We start from the raw sequence: 20,399 nt of genomic DNA, 5'->3' as shown, positions 1-20,399 counted from the left end.
TCCCCCACATTCCATAAACCCTGGGAATGGGGTAGGTGTCTTCTTTTGTTCTCCTTGTCACTTTCAGATCACTTTTCCTACTTCCCTTTAAAAAAATACAACCCCGTTCATGTGAAACAAATGCAGTCCAATTACATACCAACTGAGTGGCACTGTTGCGTTTATCTACAGAACTTCTGGCTCAGGGTTTCTCCCCATTCACTGCTCTGTCTCCTGCCCAGCAGGCTGCATGGTCAGTCACCAGAGGTGCTCTCTGGCATAACTCTCAACCTCTGTGCCCTTCTCTTTCTATCGGACTCCTCAGGAAAAATCTGAACCCCAGTAAAATCTAGCTCTCCACCTACAATCTGCTCCAGCGCTGGAGAAAAAGCCCCATGACTGCTGGCTGGTCTCTCTTCAAATTCATAACCGTTAACCTGAATGAAGTAAGCTGGGCACACTGGAAGGCGACCCGGATACATCTCCCTGGTCCTGTCTCTGAGATGTCTGCTTTATATCTCCTCTCCCTCCTCCATTTGCCACACCTCTTCTTCCACCTCCATGTCTGCTGACCTTGTTTAAACATCTCCGGGACACACGAATAATTCTGCTCCTCTCGCTCCTCAAAGACTCCTCCTCTGCTTCTGTAATCATCATCGCCTTTCTCACCTTACTGGTCTCCTTCTAGATCATTCTTGTCATTCAGACAGGCTGTAGTATCTCCTGTAGTTTTAAAGTCCCTCTTGACCCTATAGCCACCTCATTTTTCAGTTCCACTCTCAAAAACACAACAGTTTTCCCATTTCTGTTACCTGCACTACAATCCTCTTCCGATTGCAGGTTAGGAACCCTAGTCACCTTTGTGATTATCTGTTAGACGGTACTGTAGGTTCTTCTGTTAAATGATGCACGTCCACCTCCTCCCTGCCGCCCCTAGTCCGGTCTCTAGTGGCACCACATCGACACACCCGAGGCAGCTCTTAACTGCAGCCTCTCACTTGCTAACTCACTCCACACACCCCCACCCCAAGTCTGTCTAACACTGACTTTCCCATGTTCTGCTTCTCTCTGCGCAGAGCCTGCAATGATTTCTGACAGGCCCTATTACCAGGCGTACACTCCCTGCAGGATGCTGAAAACATTTCACAGTCTGGTCTCATCCCGCCTCCCATCTTTAGTCCCTGTTAACTACCAACATAAAACCTTGTGGTTTTAGACTAGTTTCCCAGGTGTCTCCCATGGACATCACACAAATCTCACTTGTACATTTTATTCTGTTCTCCACATCGCTCCCCTTCGTAGAATCCATCACCACCCAAATTCTAAACTGTTGAGATTCTATCCCCTCTGTGATACCTTATTGTATAACTCCAGGTCACATTTCTTGGCCCTAAATTCCTATAGCATTTGAAGTCTTCATTGCTATTAATGACTTAAATTATGTACAGTACTATATTTCACTAATTCTTTTTTTTACTAATTCTTTTATATGCAACATATACTTGAATATAGGTAGAGCTTTTACTTCAAAAATATTTTTCGGAAAAGGGAAATCTCCTAATACTGACTTCCTACAAGACCTCAAATATTTCAGGGTACTTTATTTTGAAAAACAAAGTACAGTTTGTAGAAGATACATTAACCTTAAATGACCTAAACCAATCCTATTTCTGGATTATACAGAGGCCACCTGACAGAATCTGTTAACCAGGAAAAAAAAAAGTACAGAAATTTAATCAGCTACAGTAATTATTCCTGAGAGAACAATATCAAAATTGGAAGTGCTTTATCTTGTAAACAGCCTTTTAAGCCTTTTAGAATCACTGTAAAAAATCAATGCACTTTATCTCTACATTGTAAAGATCATAAATATACACCTAACTAATTAAAAATGTAACAGTCCTAGCTTTATGTGAAATGATACTATGTTTTAGAACAAAACTTGGGAGAACGGGGATTCCAAATCTGTTGTATCTCAACAGCTTAGAGTAGTGGAAGTCAACCTGGTCCCTACTGCCCACTAGTGGGTGTTCCAGCTTTCATGGTGGGTGGTAGCGGAGCAACCAAAGTATAAATAAAAAGATAGATTTAACTATAGTAAGTTGTTTTATAAAGACTTATTCTGCCAAACTTAGCGAAAATCAGACATAAAGTACTTGGTAAGTAATTATTATTATATGCTTTAACTTGCTGTAACTCTGCTTTATAAATTTTATAAAGTAAAGTTACTTCCCTACTTTATAAATCACCATTACTGTGGAACCGGTGGGCGGTTAGAAAATTTTACCTCTAACAGAGATACAAAAGTGGGCGGTAGGTATAAAAAGGTTGACTACCTCTGGCTTAGAGGGTAGCGGAGAGGGTGTGCTCAGCAAAGATAATGGGAGTGAAGCATTTGAAACATCTGAATAACAAACTTTCATGAAATGTATAAATGGCAAAAAGCAATCAGCTAAATTGTTGTCCCGTTTTATATGGAGTGGTTTAAAATATGTCTGAGTTACTAAATTAATTATTTAAATAGACATTTGACTACTGTATCTACATCCCTGAAAGTTATTGGCCTGAAGTTGGGAAAATATTTTAGGGGGCAGGAAATGGGGGTGGGAACAGGGATGAGCAAAAAGCCAGGAGACAGTAAAAATGAATTAGTTGACTGGATCATCGAATGTCATGATGTGATTGAAAAAAGACTTTACATGGTTAGTCCTAGGCTTGTTGGTGACCCACTGGGTGGAGCTCAGTTGTCCCATTTTCAAATTCAAGAACTAGACAAAATGTTATCTAACACTCTCTCCGGTTCTAAAAATTTATGTCTACTGTTTTCTGCTATGCTCTCTTTTAATGATTCAGCAAATACAGAGAGATGCTATTTTAGAGGCTATTATGAACTTATTCTTTATTACCATTTAACATAGCTTAGAAACTTGATGCAATTCAAAAACTTCAGCCCTGCTCTACTGCCCTTAAGAGTTTGATTTTGGACTTTGAAAATCCTTGGTATTCCAAACTATATTACAAATCTTTCCATCTCAGAATGGCATCATTTTAGAGATAAAAGGTATATTTAAAAGTGTCTTGTTCAGTCCTCTTTTTTCCCAAGAGGAACCTGGAGCTGAGAGAAGGAGATCGGGGACAGGACGGAGACCCAAGCCCAAACCTTGCCCTTTGCTGATTCTGGTGGTGAGCCCAGACACCAAGCTCTGGGTATGCCACTTGTGGATACTGTCGTTATGACTCCTGTTTTCAAGTCCTCAATCTTTTTTTTTCTAGGTTTATATATGAATGTACAAAAGTTAGGAGCCATATTAGTATAATTTTGTTATTTTACTGTGACTCCTGGCTTCATTCTGGAGGTGAAGCGCCCACTGGTCCATCCGCACCCATGTAACTTTGCCCCATGGCAAAGCCAACGTAAGCCTTCAGTCACCACCGCACAATTCTCCCACCTTGTCTAAAGGGATGCACTTTCTTACCAGATGAGCTGCATTTCTAATCAGCACTCTCCTCATGGAGCATCCTCCTATGGTAAATCAAGTGGAATGGACCTGGTGACAACAGATGCTGACCTCAAGCACACCACTTGTGACAGCCCCATTATGCAGAGGTGACCGAGGCAAGCTGGCACCAAGTACCCGCTCATGCCACCACATCATTACCATCCCATGGCTTCCGGGAAACACACACACATGCGCGCACACACACCCCCATCAGCACCTGGGCAACTTCACGCATCTTGTTTAGGGTTACAAGAGCTGCCAATCTCTGTAAGTTTGTTTTGCCTTGTCAAGCTCAAATACTATCACTGCTCAGGTTCCACAATGCTAAGCTTAAACTTGTAAAAATTAGTACTTACCTTCAATCCTCTTCAGAGCTGACAGGCACATATCCTTCCTTGGAAACTCAAAGGGATTGTTGCAGGTCCGGATGGTGACACATTCACATTTCCCATTGATGATATTGCAGCCAGAGACAAGGTTTTCATTACATGGTTCAAAACCAAGCAGTTGGTCATCATCCCAGTTCTCATCTGTAAAACAATTAAGAACCACATAATGTTTGCTTGTTAGCTTCATTCAAAGAAAGGCCTTGTTGGAAAGCAAAATGTACAAGGGTGTCAAGATTAACATCCAAATTTTGACACCTCAATTTATGAAAGGCAGTTTGGCTGCAATTTTACAAATGAATGAAACCCAACCTCCTAATGACTGAGGAGATTAAAATAGCCAAACACGCAAATGCTTGTTATCAAAAACCACTACTTCTCTTATGTATTATTATAGCAACAACTGAGATGCCTTTAAATGTTTTAATTTTAGACTGCAGGATTTGGGTTTGTCTTAAACCCCTGTAGTCACTGGCCAATAAACTACTCAAAAATTTAAAAAAAAATGTTTTAATTTTAAACACAAATTCCCATGTTCAGTCAAATTACAGGGGTCACGTGAGTCAACCTATAAAATTATTCCCAAAAAGACTGCATCTTTTTACTCCATCCAGAAGAGAGCAACTTTGGGTTTAGAATGGCTCTTAAACTTAATACATCAGGGCCGCTAATAAATGTAAAAAAAAAAAAAACAGACGCCAGCAAGAGTTGAGAATGGGAATACAATGATACTCCAGTCATTTCAGTAAATATGTTCACCTCCATCACTAATCACAACCAAAGCCAGAAAAGACAACAAAACTAAGGAATACAGCCTGGCAAGAGGCTAAGGGAGTCCAAATCTGAACCCAAGACCAGATCAGAGTCTTGACCACAGGATGGAGAAGACTGTAAGACGTAGACTATTACAACCAGCTTTCATGGGACCCAGCTCACACAAATGAAACAAAAATGACCCACCGTAGACAGACTCAATCCTTAATAACACTACTCAGAGTTTAAATACCTCCTGTAGGAATCCAGATTATTTCTCAATGAATCTCTGGGATGTTATGTGGGGTTTTTTCCCCCCTCTTCATGTTATCTTTACTAGATAACTTATCACACCTTGATTGAGTACTGACTGTTAAATAACATGTTTCTGATACCATATCTGAAGAGAATTTTCAAAAGTGCTTGAATTTAAGATACCTTAAACCTGTTTCTCAAACAAAGGCAGGTAGCAAGCCATCTTAAGAATGTGTAGTCTCAAAGATGGTGTAAATGAACGGCTATGGTTTTTATAAGACTAACTTTTATTTCTGGTGACTTTGCTAACTTACTGCATAAGTTAGGCAAATGACTATTTTCCCCTCACTGAAGTAAGTAATTTTCTTGTCCAGGGGTCTTTGGAAGGATATCATTTACAATATAAAGAGCAGAAGATTGGTTCTTTGAAAAACCTCCTGTGTTTTAATTTCAGGATATCAAGCTCACATAAGATCAAAGCCTTAGCTTTAGTAAAATGGTTTTAGAAGTTTAAGCAAAATCACAATTTATTGATTTTAAAATTTGTTTTCATATGTATTTGGTCTTTAGAAATGACATATACATATACACATATATAACATATACACATATAATGACATATATGTATATATCAATATATACACACACAAGGTACATTCCTGTCATCATGACAACAATGAAATTACTAAATTACTGTGAATGGAAAATCAGAAAAGAATATTGAAACAATTCAACATGAAATAGTAGGTGATAATTCAGTCTTCAGTTCTAATATATAACACAACAGCACATGTGAATGATTTCTTATCTCTGCATTTAATTATTGACATGCTATTAGTACCACCAGTCTCATCCAGTTTCATGAAATTTGCCATGAACGAATTTTTGCAACCAATATTTAAATTTGTATGTGAAATATAGATCAACCCTAGAAATTTAAAAACTTAAGAAATTCAAGTAACACTAGAACCACTGAAAAACTGTATTTTTCACCATATTCTGAAAAAAAAATCTTTACTATTTTTATACATATGTGCCATTAACTTGTCACCCAACTGAGTGGATTCTGCTGTAGGCTTTTCCCCACAATAAACATTCCTCCCTTCAGTGTAACCGAAACTCCCTTAGGATGTCACTCTCCTGAGCTACAGCATCCCCAACCCAGTCTCCTGGCCACTGTTCTCTGGTCCCTCCACTCCCCCACTGCTCCCCACTCTGTCTGCCATCACAAAACAAACCTACTCAGTGGCTGTCTCCTGCCAACAAGAAAAGGTTCTAACTTCTTACTGAATGTAAGATTAAGAATAAAATATAAGGTTCTTCATGATACATCCTGTACCTATTTGCAAGACTGCTCTTTCACCAATCCCTCACACGTCCTCATGCTCCGAGTGCACAGAGACCCTCTACAAACCACTGATAACTGCTTCCTTGTCTTTGCTCAAGGACTATCTATCACCTGTCTAGACACCTCCTCCTCTTCATCCTCTGGTAACGCCTATTCATCCTTCAAGACCCAGTTCTAACGACAACTCTGTTAAGAAGTCTTCTCTATCTACCCAGGAGCGATTCCATCCTCCATGCTCCCATAAATAACCTGTACAGCCCTCTTATACCTTCTGGTGATGATTTTACCATTGTCAAACTTCCCCACTAGACAGTCTCCTTACAAACAGAGCCAGATCTTATCCAATTCTGAACCCCCTTAACCCCAGGATTTTTAGTACACTGTTCAATATCTATCTACCTATCTATCTATCTATCTAGATTTTCATGTCACTGGTATGTTTAATGCTGTTGTCTATGCTTTTTTAATAGAAAATCTTTTGTTTAAAAATATGTCTACATATATATGTATATATATATATAAAGCATCACAAGTAAAAAACTATGCTTCAATATAAAGAATATGTTTGCACAATAAAAATCTTATTTAGAAAGCTTATTAGTAAAGCATTAAAGAGGCACACATTTTAAAGGAATGCTTGGACATGCTTTGGTACTTTTCTCATGAGGAACTGCCCTTCATTAGTCTCTTTCCCAGTGCGGCTCGAAGACTCGAACCTATTAGCACCTGGCTGTCGTCGCCAGTCCTCCCAAGGAGCCCATCTCTGAGCCAATTTGTGTGCACCGCCAGATGCTTTCGCTGCCTCCCCCCAGGAAAGCCATCTTTCTGAATGTGGAATCTGAATTAAAAGCCAACTGCCCTTAATACGCTCCCTGGCTCCTCACTGTCTTCTGCTGCGTTCTCACAGAAGCCCCTGAGCAGCAGTGACAGGCTGTCTGGACGATGCACAGATAAGCCCAACGGTCCCCTCAGGAAACGTCACGGCCGCGATGTCCAGCCAGGAAGCATCTGACTCCAAAGCCGGAAATGTCTTACCTGCTTTTATTTTCTTTTTTGGAGGGGAGCCCTTTCCAGTCTATGTCCCCATCCAATCAATACTTTGTTTTCATTCTTGGAAAGCAGTTCCCTTGGTACCCACCGTGTTACAGATCAAATACAACATGCTTCCGAAACAAATGCTTTTGTTTTTCTATTACAGGACGTTATACTTTAAAATCATTTAAGAGCCAACCAACAGGGATTGATAGCAAAAATATAATGAAATTTGATTACAGAGATCAATTGTGCTGCTTACGGCACTTGGGAAATTTGATGTTTTAAAATCTCTTCTTCCTAAGTAAAGCCATATATACAAGGATCAAGGTGCTGATTCTCTGACATAGTTCCTGGTTTCTCCTGGAGCTAGCTGGTCGTGGGGGGTTGGGAGTTAACAAGCAGGAAGAGTTAAAACCAGGAGTAGGAGTTAAAAACAGTACTACTACTACCCTTTAACTTTATTTTCTCTAAACACAAAATGAGGGAAATCTGGTAATTCCATGTATGAATTAAAATTCACACATATTCCAATATGTCCAAATATCTGAGTACGACAGTGAAGAGTCAGTATCTGACCACTGGCCCGAAACCTCCACTTGGATGTTTAGAAGGTTGCCCAAAATAAGACACCTTTCCTTGAGATGCTACCATGGTTCAGGGTGCTGCAGCCCAGTTCTGGCATGCGCACAACCAGTCTCCTCCCACGGAACCCTCAGAAGATGTGTCAGCAAGGGCTGAAATTTAACAACTTGTACTGCTTCCATCATGGAATTTCTTAAGGGACATTGATATTTCCTGTGTTGTTTATTTATTATTTTGTCATTAGGATTTACTTCAAGTGCATGGTGGTGACAAAGGCAAGAGCAGGCTGGCACAGTCCAGTGCCACAGCATCTGCACAACAGAAGATGCCAGCCATTTTACCACCATTGCATTGGCATCGCCTGTGCAAATGTTGACACACAGAATAAAAGCAAGAAAAGTTTAGTATGATTATAAACTAGTTTTGACCTCATGCATTTTGGATCCCCTAGAGTTCTGTGACCCGTACTTTGAGAACTGCTATTCTAGAACAAGAGTATGTCTTACTGGTATACCTGGGCTAATGCAAATAACAAAGGACACTCTGGGAATCGTTTCTGAACAGTTACCACTGAACCATAAAAACACGTTTCTTTAATGTGATTCAGCTGATAAGGCAACTGGTAAAGTCAGGATAATGACAGAAGCTGGTGTTGGTTCATACGTGACTTTTTTTCTAGCACATTAATGTTATGAAAAGATCAGGAGCAAGTTTTCTTACATAAAGGAAAAGTCTGCCTGACCTGTGGTGGCGCAGTGGATAAAGCGTCAACCTGGAACACTGAGGTCTCCGGTTTAAATCTCTAGGCTTGCTTGGTCAAGGAACATAGGGGAATTGAAGCTTCCTGCTTCTCCTCACTTCTCCCCCCCCCCTAAAATCAATAAATAAAATTTAAAAAAAGGAAAAGTCTTAGTAATAAATGATCATCTTAACAAAAAGGCGGAAGATTCTTTAAATTCCTTCCTTTAGTGCAAGAAATGGCTGCTCTAGTGGTTGAACTTTCCACTACATCTAAACAGGGAGATTGCAAGTAGAAATAAACAACCTGGAGACATTTTCCTCTAAATTTAAAAATCAAGGTGAAAAAGAAACTCCCATTGGATCTTGTATTTAATTCAGATGAAACTAGTCTCTATTAAAAGTGAACGTCTTCAAGGCTCCGTGCCCTGAGGAAGCAGCAGGAGCTCAGGAGTGGGGAAGGCCGCAAAGGATGGGCTGCCCAGGCTCCCGGTGCCAATGCCAAGTGTGGCTCACCTGTGTCAGTACTTTAATGTGGATGCTATTTATATTTAGCACAGTTCCATAAGTTCTGAGTGACCTGCCCCTAACCCTATTTTTCTTAACAACTCTCATATTTTTAGCTTAGTGAACGATTTTACAGAACGTGGTTCTTGTTTTAAGAGTGCACATGTGGTGCCAAAGCAAAAACACCTGTCTTTCCAATCGCCATATTCAGTCCTACCCTAGACTTGGTCTTTCTGCCCAGAGTCTTCTAATATTCATGATAACATCTGAAATGTCTTCCTTTCATATTTGACACAAAAGGTTTTAAATGCCTAGTTAGAGAAGAGCTTTAATACTGAGAGTGGACAGGAGGTGTTGAGGAAGAGGACGGACGTGAAGGCATCTCGGAACGTGTACTAAATAAAACACATCCTGCTCCAGATCTGGGAAGCTGCGGCTGCAGGGGGCTCTAGGAACCAGGCCTGGCAACCCTGCCTGCTGGTCCTAGATTTCACCTCTGCGTCCTTCAAAATATCTTCCCGTCTGCTGGCTGGTGTCTGAAATTCCACTGTGGAATAAAACGCATTGGATACGACTGCACTCGCTGGACCCAGTACAGTGTATTCATCTGAAATACGACCTCCTGAAGGCAGAAGGCATTTGTATACTCACAGCCTTCCCTTTTCTACCTTGTATCTGCTTAGGTTAATGGAGTTTACTTTAAACAAAGATGTAGCCACACCCCCTTCATGTGGCAATCCGCTCACCAGAAATATGTGATAGCAGACATTAAAAGGCAAGAAATGAATTCACGGGACACACTCAGAAGCTCACAGTAATGGAATTCTGTTGGCAGAGGAAAGGCTTCTGGGAATATATATCAAATTAATTCTCCAGCTGTTCACATATCCTTGTGGCTACAGTAAGATGCAAATAGCTAATACTGGCATCTCTCTCCATGCCAGCCTAGAAATGCCAGTGTAATGTACAATTGCTGCTCTTCCCTCCCCCAGTTCCTGACCTGCCTGTTGTCAGGCATTCGGTTTTGCTCAGGGAGGAATCTAATGCGGCTAACTTTCATTCGCTCTGCTTCACGCTGAAAGCGGATGTCCCAAAAGCTGCTGCTTCCCTCTCCCCCTCCTTCCTTGTGCTGCTGTCATCAGTGCAAAGCAGGAAAGGCAGGATTACAGTTATCAAAAATGAGTCACGTTGCAGAATTTGTTTCACAGACATTTCCACAAAGTGAAACTATGTTAGGCATATGTAACTACACACCAGAGTGGTCAAAGCCAGAATGTAAAAAAAAAAAAAAAGGAAATATTAAAATAGGCACACAAACACTGTTTGAAGGCTAACTCTTAAACCAATACAAACCTCTAAATTATAACAAATATGACCATGGATTGTCGTTATATCTAAATGGGGAACTCTGAAAAACAGTACTGATCCAATTTACTAATCCAATTTGCAACAGAATATTATCGATAAGCAAATGTTCCATTGCTGTCATTTTTTTTTTGTCAGATACCTTAGCAAATACAATTAACAAAGGAGGACCTGAGATGAACTATTGTCTGTAAATCCATTCATTCATTCATCCTTTCTCATTCATTCCTCAAATAAACATGTGGCTCGGCTGTACATCAAGAACCGAGCACAGTGGTAAGGATTCAGGGCTCTGATTATAATTTTTCATCATTCTAACCAAAATCGTACCAAGTATGTGATTGAAATGTTTCTAGAAACAGAGGAAATAGTTAAGTCAGATGTGGACAACTTCCTATTTGATAGGAGGAAGCTAGTGGGGAACGGAGAAGAGCTTAAGAGAGATAAGGGGTGTCTCTAAAAGCAAGGACTTCGTGCAACCAGATGAGGAGAGGAGAGACAAGCACTCGAGAGCTAACTCTCCTACTGCACCATTCTGCCTGCATTAGGAACCGCCCATCTATCTTAAACCGTGCACACAACAGAAGTGGGGCAGGTCTTGGAGAGAACGCTGGTCCAGGACACCACAACCTTATTTTTGTCATTAGATCATAGAGTGACCTGAACAGGTATTCGGTGCTCTAGGCTCCAATTTTTTATTACTAAAACAGAGGTGGAGTGGTTAATTCATGAGGTCCCTTTAACTTTATCCTCATGTTTCCTTGATTCTCCAAACTTTGTTGAAATTGTTCACTGCTAACAATTTATCAGGAGCAGTAAGAAAAAAATCAAGTGCTTATGGTATTTGATTAACAGGTATTAGATAGCTCGTGTAAATTTTTCCTGCAGTACATTCCTTTGACTGTACCTTATGGTTACATTTCCTCTGCTTTGGGAATAGATTCCAAAATTTTTTAAGAAAAAAATCTCAGGCCTCTTTCCTGGCCAATGTTTGTGCAGTGCTGGACTGGCCTTCTGTTCAGACACACAACATTATTAAGAAACACAGTCTTCTCTGAGCTTGCATATCCATTAAAACATGTAACTTCATGTTTAACCAGCTTCCGAGAATACTGGTTTTCAATATCAAATGTACTGCTGATTAAAAATTAATAGGTCTCAGTTGAGGGAAAAATTATCTTGGAGAGGTGCCTAATTGTTTCACATTTCCTCTCTGCATCTAGATAGTCTCAACTAAAGCCATCCTTGAATTAAGCCAGGTGATTAGTCATCCCTTATGTACCTTGTTCATGTTTTATTCTCATACAGAGGTACGTTACTAAAAACAAAACCCATGGACAGGTGTTATAAGAACAGCTCTATGAAACTTCTCACGCATATGAAGTTGGGAAGCAGCAGTCCATAAAATAAAGTCCAACATCTGGCCACCCAAGTCTCTGGCATGGAACACAAAGTCTATGTACCTTTTATCCCAACCTACTGATCAACCTCATCTCCTCCACTCCTTCCCCTAAACTTCAGTAATATTTAATGGCTCCATGCTCCCGAAAGGCTGTTCTGTGACTCCATGCCTCTGCACAAGCTGTCCTCTTTGCCTGGAAAGCTTCTTCTTCTTAAGTGCTTTGAAAACTCCTACTTAGTCTTTAATACTTCCTCCAGGGCTCATTCACCCTGCAGGTACTAAAGTAAGTGTTACGCCTCTGTAGGACTTCTACTGTCTATAAAATGGCTCCGCTAATCTCTGCCACCAGAAAGTGGCTTCTTTGAGGCTAAAGATCTAGTGTGACTCTTCTGTTTGTCACTGGGCTGTGAGCAAGTAGTAGCTTGGCAAAATAAAGGCCTGCAGATGGCATGAGCAGCAATGAGGTTAGAGGACAAGAGGACTTGAGTTTATAAAAAGCAAGCTGAATCTTTAAGTGCCAAACTTTTTCTAGAAAGTGAGTTTGGTAGTAAGAGAAAAAAAGGTCAATTAGAAAGGAATGACGGATGCATCTTTGGATTTCAGTCTTCCTACTTGTGAAATATTACTACTAATTCAAGTTTCCTTTTAACCACAACATTGTATTAACCAACACTTCCATATGTCAATAAATATGTATGACATGTCCAGTAAGTGAATAAATAACAATATTCCTCAACCATGTTAGAGAAATAGCTTAAATAACAAATTCTATTATCTCCCTCTCTACTACTATCATCTATCACGACCTTAATTCATGTGACACAAGTCAATGCTTCTTGCCAGAAAGGGGCTTGTAGGCAGAAACAGGGCACAGTATCATTTCATAAACATTCATGTATGCTCGCTCCAACCCAAAATCTACTAGTCAAATGGCCAGGAGCAAAACAGAAGCTGGATATGAGAATGGCTTTTTTCTAGACTGTACTCACCCAACAGTGTGAACCACTACAGTAAAAAGCATACACGTGACCAGAACACCAAACAACAACAAAATGAGCATGGTGTTCTGAAAATGAGCACTTTGAAAGACATCAACTTTTTCATTATACTAGCTAAAGATCATGAAGCACAACCCCCCCCCCCCCCAACGAATCCTTTGGTAAGAGTTCACATTTAAGTGAGGTCCATTTTTACCTGTCAGAAATGATGCTAGGTGCTTTCCATAGATGCCCACATTCGGCTGAGGAGAAGCTAAGCCAGGCAGGTCTAGCTCCAAGCCTAGGATGGAGGAAGGGAGGGGAGGGGAGGGGAGGGACAGGAACGAATGAGGAGGGAAGTGGGGTAGTCAAGAGGTTGGACAAAATTTCAAGTTCAGGTGATTCCAGAGGACAGGAGCATCAGGGGAAAGAAGGAAGAAACACTCTTTTTCCATCTCACTGTGATGAAGCCCACTGCAAGTGAGGCCAGCCTAGAGACCCACTGCTGACAGTCACGACCACAGGGCCAGGCAGGGGCCGCCTCTCGGACACCTTCTGACCCAAGACCAGCAGAGTTGCGAGAGCACCTTGGGAAACACCAGAAGAACAGAAAATCCAACAGTCTGAATATAATCTCAACTATCCCATCACCCAGGAAACAAGGGTTTCTTTGTTAAGGTGACAATGCCTTCCTATTATACAGTATAGCAGCACTCCTGAGGTGCAAATAATTTTTAAAACGTATTACTTCTCTGTAAGCAGCATTAAAAAAATTTTTTTTTCAGGATGATAATTTTGTGAAATCAGTTAGCTGCTGTTTGGTAAGGAATGTTTTTACAAATCAACCTGACCTCTCCTGTGCACTTTACCTTAATAATTTATCTGAATTCTTTGAAGTAAACCAAGTGGAAGATGATAAGAAGCAAAAGAGTGATCAAGTTTAAATTCCAACAATTATATCCTAGCTGATCCGTACCACTAACTCCGGGATTGTTCTACAAAGAAATATCATCCTTAATGATCACGCCTAAAATCCCAAACCTTCAAATTCCACCGTGAAGTACGTGCCTCTCTCTGCTTGATGTAATTTGTCCCTCCACACCCCATGACTCTCCTGCTAACTGGTCCTGGCAGCAAAGCACAATCTGCCAGCAACGCTCAACAAACACTTGGTGTGTGTGCACAATTCACAATTTTGTACTGTTCCCCAGTTTCGTCCTAAGTGAAAATTTGATGTATATGTCCAGATCTTATTTCCCCCCGAAAACATCATTAAAATTCACATTGCTACTGTGTGTTTATGTAAGAACTAGTGTCATAAATTAGAAATGAAAATTAGAGAGACCAACTGTGGTCTATTAAGAAACTTCATGCCCCATAGGGCCTGCCTGATACATTCACTGAAAGGCATCACGTCCTTGAAACTCATCCTAGAACTCTCTACCTAGAAGCAAATGTAAATCAGGGGACAGTGATAATCAGGGCTCTTGCCTCAGGGCATGTCAAGAAATGAATATTAATATCTTGGGAGGACTTGATTTGCACAGAAATCATTTAATCCATAAGATCCAATGTGAAATAGACCATATAAAGTAAACATAACAAGACCATAGGAAAGACTAAGAAATGTGAAGGACATGTTTGAAAAATACATTTGCACATTTCTCACAAAACTGGTGTTTCCTTTGTATAGTAATAGAACCCCTCTACCTAACATTCACTCAGCTCTGAGTCACTGAGTTTGGGGGTCTCAGTCACAACCCTACTAACAATTTCAGCACTATTTAAATACCTTTAAAGGCTCCCACCTGCCTGGAGGGTCAGGTCGGAAGCCCCAACTGATAAGTGAGGCAGCGGCCAGCTCAATTTCCAGTTACCTCCAAGGCACAGAGAGCAGCTCTTCCATCTAGGCCACGAAGCCTCCAGGCTCTGGCCATGGTGTTCCCTTCACCTGGACACCCTCCCCCAGGTGTGTGCAGTTTCACTCCCTCACTCCTCCAGGTATATGATCAAACTTGGCTTCTCAGCAAGACTTTCTGTGACCCTTCTCTTTAAAACTGTAGACCAGACACGACTTGTTCCTCCAGGCTCGTAGGGATTTCCGTCTCTGTTCACTGCCATATCTCCTGCACCTGGAATGTGCTTTGCACACAGTAGGTCCCCCATGAACACTAATTCAATCAAGCCCCTGAGTACACGGTGCGTTTTCACTTCAACAGGCCTTCACTGATTCCATTTCCTCCTTGAAGGGAGGATCTTTATTCCCCTGTTCACTTGGAAACCTGCTACCCTCTTACTGTGTCCTGCTGAAATGTCTTCTCCTCAAAGACATCTACTGTCTTTTCTGCCACTCACAACATTTCACTGTGCCATCTGTCTGCAGCTGGGGTCTGAGCTTCCTGGGGACAGAAACTGTGCCTTCCTCAATTCTACAGCCATTCCAGGCTGAGCCGAGAAGACGGCACTCGGCAGACACCGATCCACTTACTAAATGAAAGAAAGGGACGGTGAACTCAAGTAGATGACCACTCTATGAGGTAACACTGTTGTGAAAAGAAAAGCAGCAGCTTTGAAGATCTTCTGTGGGTGACTAAGATTCAGGCTTGCTCACATGCCTCAATACTTACGCATCTATATTTAATATCATTCCGGAACACTTGACATGCAAAAAATAAATAAATAAACCGGATAGTAATTCATGCCTCCAGGGACTTAGAGAGCAGGTACCTTTGGATATTTTAAAATATCGCAGTGTCAAAGTTAAAGTTGATTTATTTCTACATTTCAAATTAGAATACATGCATGCATATAAAAACACATATAGAGAATAACGATTTGCGTCCAGAAGGAAACATAAATAAAACCCGTGTGAGTCACCTAGTCCTTTTCCATGTGCTACAGCAATCTGCATTCCCACTTGCAATTAGGTAGGCAGATTTTCTAAAGATTACCGATTTTACAACGTTCTTCTATTTAAAGTTCATCTCTATAGTGTAAAAGAAGTAATCGGGAAACAGTTCAAAAGATAAACACAATTTGTGGAAAGAAATTAACCTTAACTCTACCTGAAAGATTAAAAACTGTTTACTTTACTCAGCTGAATACAGTTCAAGAAGTAATGGTTTTAAGGATATAAAAGCAAATACCAAACACAGACAATGCCCAAAGGGTGCTCTCATCAAATCTATATCTTATTTAACTAACAGTAACGATCGTCGATTTCCAAAGGATTAGAATATACAGAGATATAGGTAGCTTTAAATTCACATATAGACACTTAGTATTGTTTTAAACATTCAAGTTTATAGGAAATCGGTAGGTTCTCAGGGAAGACTGTAAGATAAACACCCCACGTCGTGAGACACCAGCCTGCCTACCTGCCGCACTCCTGCAACATCCCACTGGCCTCACCTGGTGGCTTTGGGTAGCAATTAAGTGGGGGAAGGGTGCCACAAAGCCTGGTTTGCAGGTCCAATGAATGAGTCTAATAACCAAGACAGTTCTGCTTAGTACCAGATCCACTATTCTAGGGCTCTGTAAAATGTCATGTGAGAAAAGAGGAAGGGAGATTAGCACTCTCCCTTCAGAGAGGATATGGCTTGACAGCTAATAATCCTTCAAGACAACCCTGGGTACAGGGCGAGTCAACGGACAGACGAGGCATGGAGACATCCCAGCTGCAAGGAAACCCGATCCCCTCAGGTGCGGTGGCAGTGAGGATGTAATAGGTATTTCAGAAGCACTCTGCCACCTATAGTTTCTAATCTCCCATGAGCACGAAATGTCATTTTAAACGTCCCCCATGAAAAGCTGGCTTGCCTTCCTGGCAACCCTCACATGCAGTTTGGCAACAACACAGCCTGCTCGTGGTTTCACAAGGGTCTGTGTGAGACAGGTGCAAGCCCGAGCTCTGCATCTGGTTCTGGCACAGGCTTTAACTGGGAGGAAGTTGGGGACACCCAGGGTTCCCTTTTCCTGCAGAGGGACAAGGAGCTGGTGGGGACATCATCCCCCTGAAGCTTGGCCTCGCAGTGGTGAAAATGTCTTGGAGGGAGGTAACTGACCCGAGTTTGGTCCAGGGCGGGTCCATCACTGACAGAAACAGACACAGGCAAGCGTCAACCGACCCCACAGCTGAATGGACAGCCACTCTCTTTACTAACCCTGTTTTAGCACAAATCTGTCTCGCCAAAGGTTAGCATATTGAAAAGCATCTGGGTCTCAAATTGGGGTGCAAGCTTCTTTAGGAGGGTCTTTCCAACCTTTTAACATACTTGGTTTCTCAAGTGACAGATGTGTCATCTGCAAAGTGGCTGGACATCCCCTGTTCTACCTACACCTTCACCACCCCCTCCAACAGCTTCCTCTGCATTCTGCTCTGCTCCTCCCTTCTAAAATCCTTTCCTCCTCACCCCACCTGCCCTGATAGCTCACCCCTGGGGCTCAGCTCTGTCCGAAGCCCCACCCCCGAAACCACCTGCTCAGTCTGCGGGTCCACTGCCCCCCATCTCACTCTCCACCTGCTCTCCAATGTTGTGGGTGTAAGTCACGCCTGGCCGGTCACATTGCCACACTGCCGCACTTCCTTTCCCTCCATCCCACCCCAAGGCCATGGGCCACTCTTCCCCTCCCTTGAGTCCTTCCTGTTTCCCAGGCCAGGTCCATCCAGGACACTCAACTGCAGGGGTCAGAGTGCCACATTCCAGCAGCTTCACACCCCCCACGGGGAGGGCTCCGGATTCCTTCGTGGGGGGTGAGGTGGGGCACAGGGGCAGGCAGGGAGGTAGGTAGGGAAAAGTTCAGCAGCGGCAGCTTCAGCCTGTCATGCCCACTGCCTGGGGACCAAGGTCATGGTGCATGGAGGACAAAGAGGGCCCCAAGAACTCCCTACAGGGTGGGCAAGAGAAAGCCTTTCAACCTCTTTGGGTCCGAAAGGAAGGAGAGGCCATCGCTGCAGACACAGCAGAAGCTGTACAAAGTCTAAGAGAACGTGACATACACAGTTCCAGGCCTTAGTTCCTTCATCTGTACAACAGGGTCCAGCCTCAAGACCCTTGTCCTAGGGCTTTTCAACGGTGCAATTCTCTGATTCCTGGTATAGTGATAGTTCTCTGAGCTCAGGTGTTTTCACGGTCAGGTGTATTTCTGGCTGAAAGAGAAAGTTACTCTCACTCAGAAGGCAACCAAACTTCTTTAACCTCCCAAAGCAAAACTCTCCTCTCGCAATACTGGATCCCTCTGCCTCTGCCACACTGTACTGTCTCTCATGTAATCTCTGTGCCCTTTGGGCTTTAATTCTGTCAAGTCTGGGCTCCAACCCTCAAGCCCTGGCTGCTCACAGGCCTCCCATCAACCCCTGCTTGTTGCGCCCCAAGGCTCACACAATCAGGCTCCAGGAAGTGCATTCCATCACGGTCACCATCTGGATCTAAGGGCCACAGCATGACAGGGCTTGACAACTCATGCCCCACCTAGACCCAAGGAGCCCCGTGCAGAATCCCTCAGACACAGAAATTCTTCTCCACTGGAGCCAGAAACTGGGGAGAAGGAAGACCTGGAGCCCAAACTGGTCACTGTGTGAACAGGTACACGAACTGACTTCAGTCCGAGTATGACACCTCCTGCTCCCTCCTTCCCCAAAACAATCAAGGTGACTGTCCTCTCCTACAGGATGGGAGAGAAGAACCTGGCTGGGTGGCACTCTGACTAGGGACTGGCGACCTGACTGATGGCAATGGAATGTAAGGGGGAAGGAGAGATACGGCGCTGGGGAGACTGGGGAGATTGGAGAGGGAATAAAGGAAAAGGAAGCCACTTAGGGCTGCCATTCATGTGTCAGGCAAAGTCACAAATAGCCCATTAGCGGCTCTGTCTCTATACAACACTGTGGAGAAAACACCTAGTAATCAAAAGCCACTAACTGTACTCTCCATTAAGTGTCTATCTTTTTCCTTTTTAAAACCAACCACTGTTTTATTTATTTCTTTTTTGTATTTTTCTGATGTGAGAAGCAGGGAGGCAGAGAGACAGACTCCCGCATGTGCCCGATCGATATCCACCCAGCAAGTCCACTAGGGGGTGATGCTCTGCCCATCTGGGGCTGTTGCTCTGTTGCAACAGGAGCCGTTTTAGTGCCTGAGGTGAAGCTATGGAGCCATCCTCAGTGCCTGGAGCCAACTTTGCTCCAGTGGAGCCATGGCTGCAGGAGGGGGAGAGACAGAGAGGAAAGAGAGGGGGAAGGGTGGAGAAGCAGATGGTTGCTTCTCCTGTGTGCCCTGACCAGGAATCGAACATGGAACATTCACACGCTGGGTCAATGCTCTAAAACTAAGCCAACCAGCCAGGGCCTAAAACCAACCATTATTTTTAATAAAACCCCTATGAGTCAAGTCTGACAGCAAAGATGAAGTCTGTGGATAAGATGATAAAATGATCCTACATAAAGGTATCCTGAGATGTAGAGTCCTCTCATCTGAAGCAATTGCTTTTAATGAAATAACTCACTGAGCAATTTTCACCACCTTCTTGTCAAGCTAGGATTCAACAAAGAACACTCCCACTATTTACTATGACCCAAATACCAGTGAGAGAATATGCTTTCTATGTGGTGAACCATCTGGAACTAACCAGGATTTGGACTTTCTCCCCCCACTCCAAGTGCATACCACCTTTCATAAGAAAAGTGGCTCTGTGTCTCGGTAGGTAGGACCTGCACATTCACTATCCCCCGGGGGCCGCTCTCCAGGACTGTCCTGACTGCTGCGTGGTCAGCGCTGATCCTGCGTAGGAGGAGCCTGGGTGGCACTCCACCAGAAGTGGTCAGATGCTCATGAAGTGTGCCCAATGCCAACTCTTCCTCTGACAAAGATCAGGTTTTCAATGGGCTGCTTCCATGCGAGAAAGATGGATGCCAAATGTCTTTTCTGTTTTTTTTTTTTTTTAATAAAACGAGGAATCCTTCAAACCACCTGTGAAATAATCTTGCTACACAAGAACCCTACTGCACTCATTTGCATTGGAATCAATTCATTTATTTTTTAAATTGTGGGATACACTAAGACCTAAAAAAGGAAAAGAGAAAGAAAAAGAAAAAAAGAAATGTTATTAAAGTAACAAACAGAAATGGCATTTCAAAAGCCAGGTTGTGTTTGAACAAGAGAGAGAGAGAGAGAGTGCATGTGTGTGTGTGTGTGTGTGTGTGTGTGTGTGTGTGTGTCTGAAGCTCTTCCAATTTCTCCCTAGAAAAAGGATCATTACTATTGTTGCGATCCCGTTACCTATATTTTCTTTTTTTGAATCGGTGAATATTTTTTCAAATAAAAAACAGAACCTACAAAGGGCTTCAAATTCATGTTCTTGGTCACCTTTGTAAAACCATCTTTTCCAAACTGTAATCTCCAGGGGAACTGGCTCAAAACCTCTTGTCCTTAGAATCACAGTTTTTATCAAGAGAACAGAGGAGATATAGTCTTCAGTCCTTGCTATGTGAAATATTATCAGCCTAATTTTTTTAAACTAACTTTCTTAATTTGAGTAAACAATGGCTTACCTCTTCCTGTTAGAGCTGTGATC

At 42.4% G+C, this 20,399-nt stretch overlaps 1 protein-coding gene across 3 annotated transcripts in view; it reads right to left on the bottom strand.

Annotated features, from left to right (window-relative positions):
- Window positions 1-20,399, bottom strand: part of CRIM1 (cysteine rich transmembrane BMP regulator 1) — a 194,076-nt gene that overhangs the window by 150,048 nt on the left and 23,629 nt on the right. For all 3 annotated transcript variants that reach the window (XM_066266890.1, XM_066266892.1, XM_066266891.1), the window contains exon 2: window positions 3,836-4,009. In XM_066266890.1, coding sequence (XP_066122987.1) covers window positions 3,836-4,009 — 174 coding nt within the window. The remainder of the gene's footprint in view (window positions 1-3,835; window positions 4,010-20,399) is intronic.

Source organism: Saccopteryx bilineata, chromosome 3, assembly GCF_036850765.1.
Source record: "Saccopteryx bilineata isolate mSacBil1 chromosome 3, mSacBil1_pri_phased_curated, whole genome shotgun sequence".
NCBI classification, from domain to species: Eukaryota; Metazoa; Chordata; class Mammalia; order Chiroptera; family Emballonuridae; genus Saccopteryx; species Saccopteryx bilineata.
This window is presented reverse-complemented; position numbering and strand designations above follow the sequence as displayed.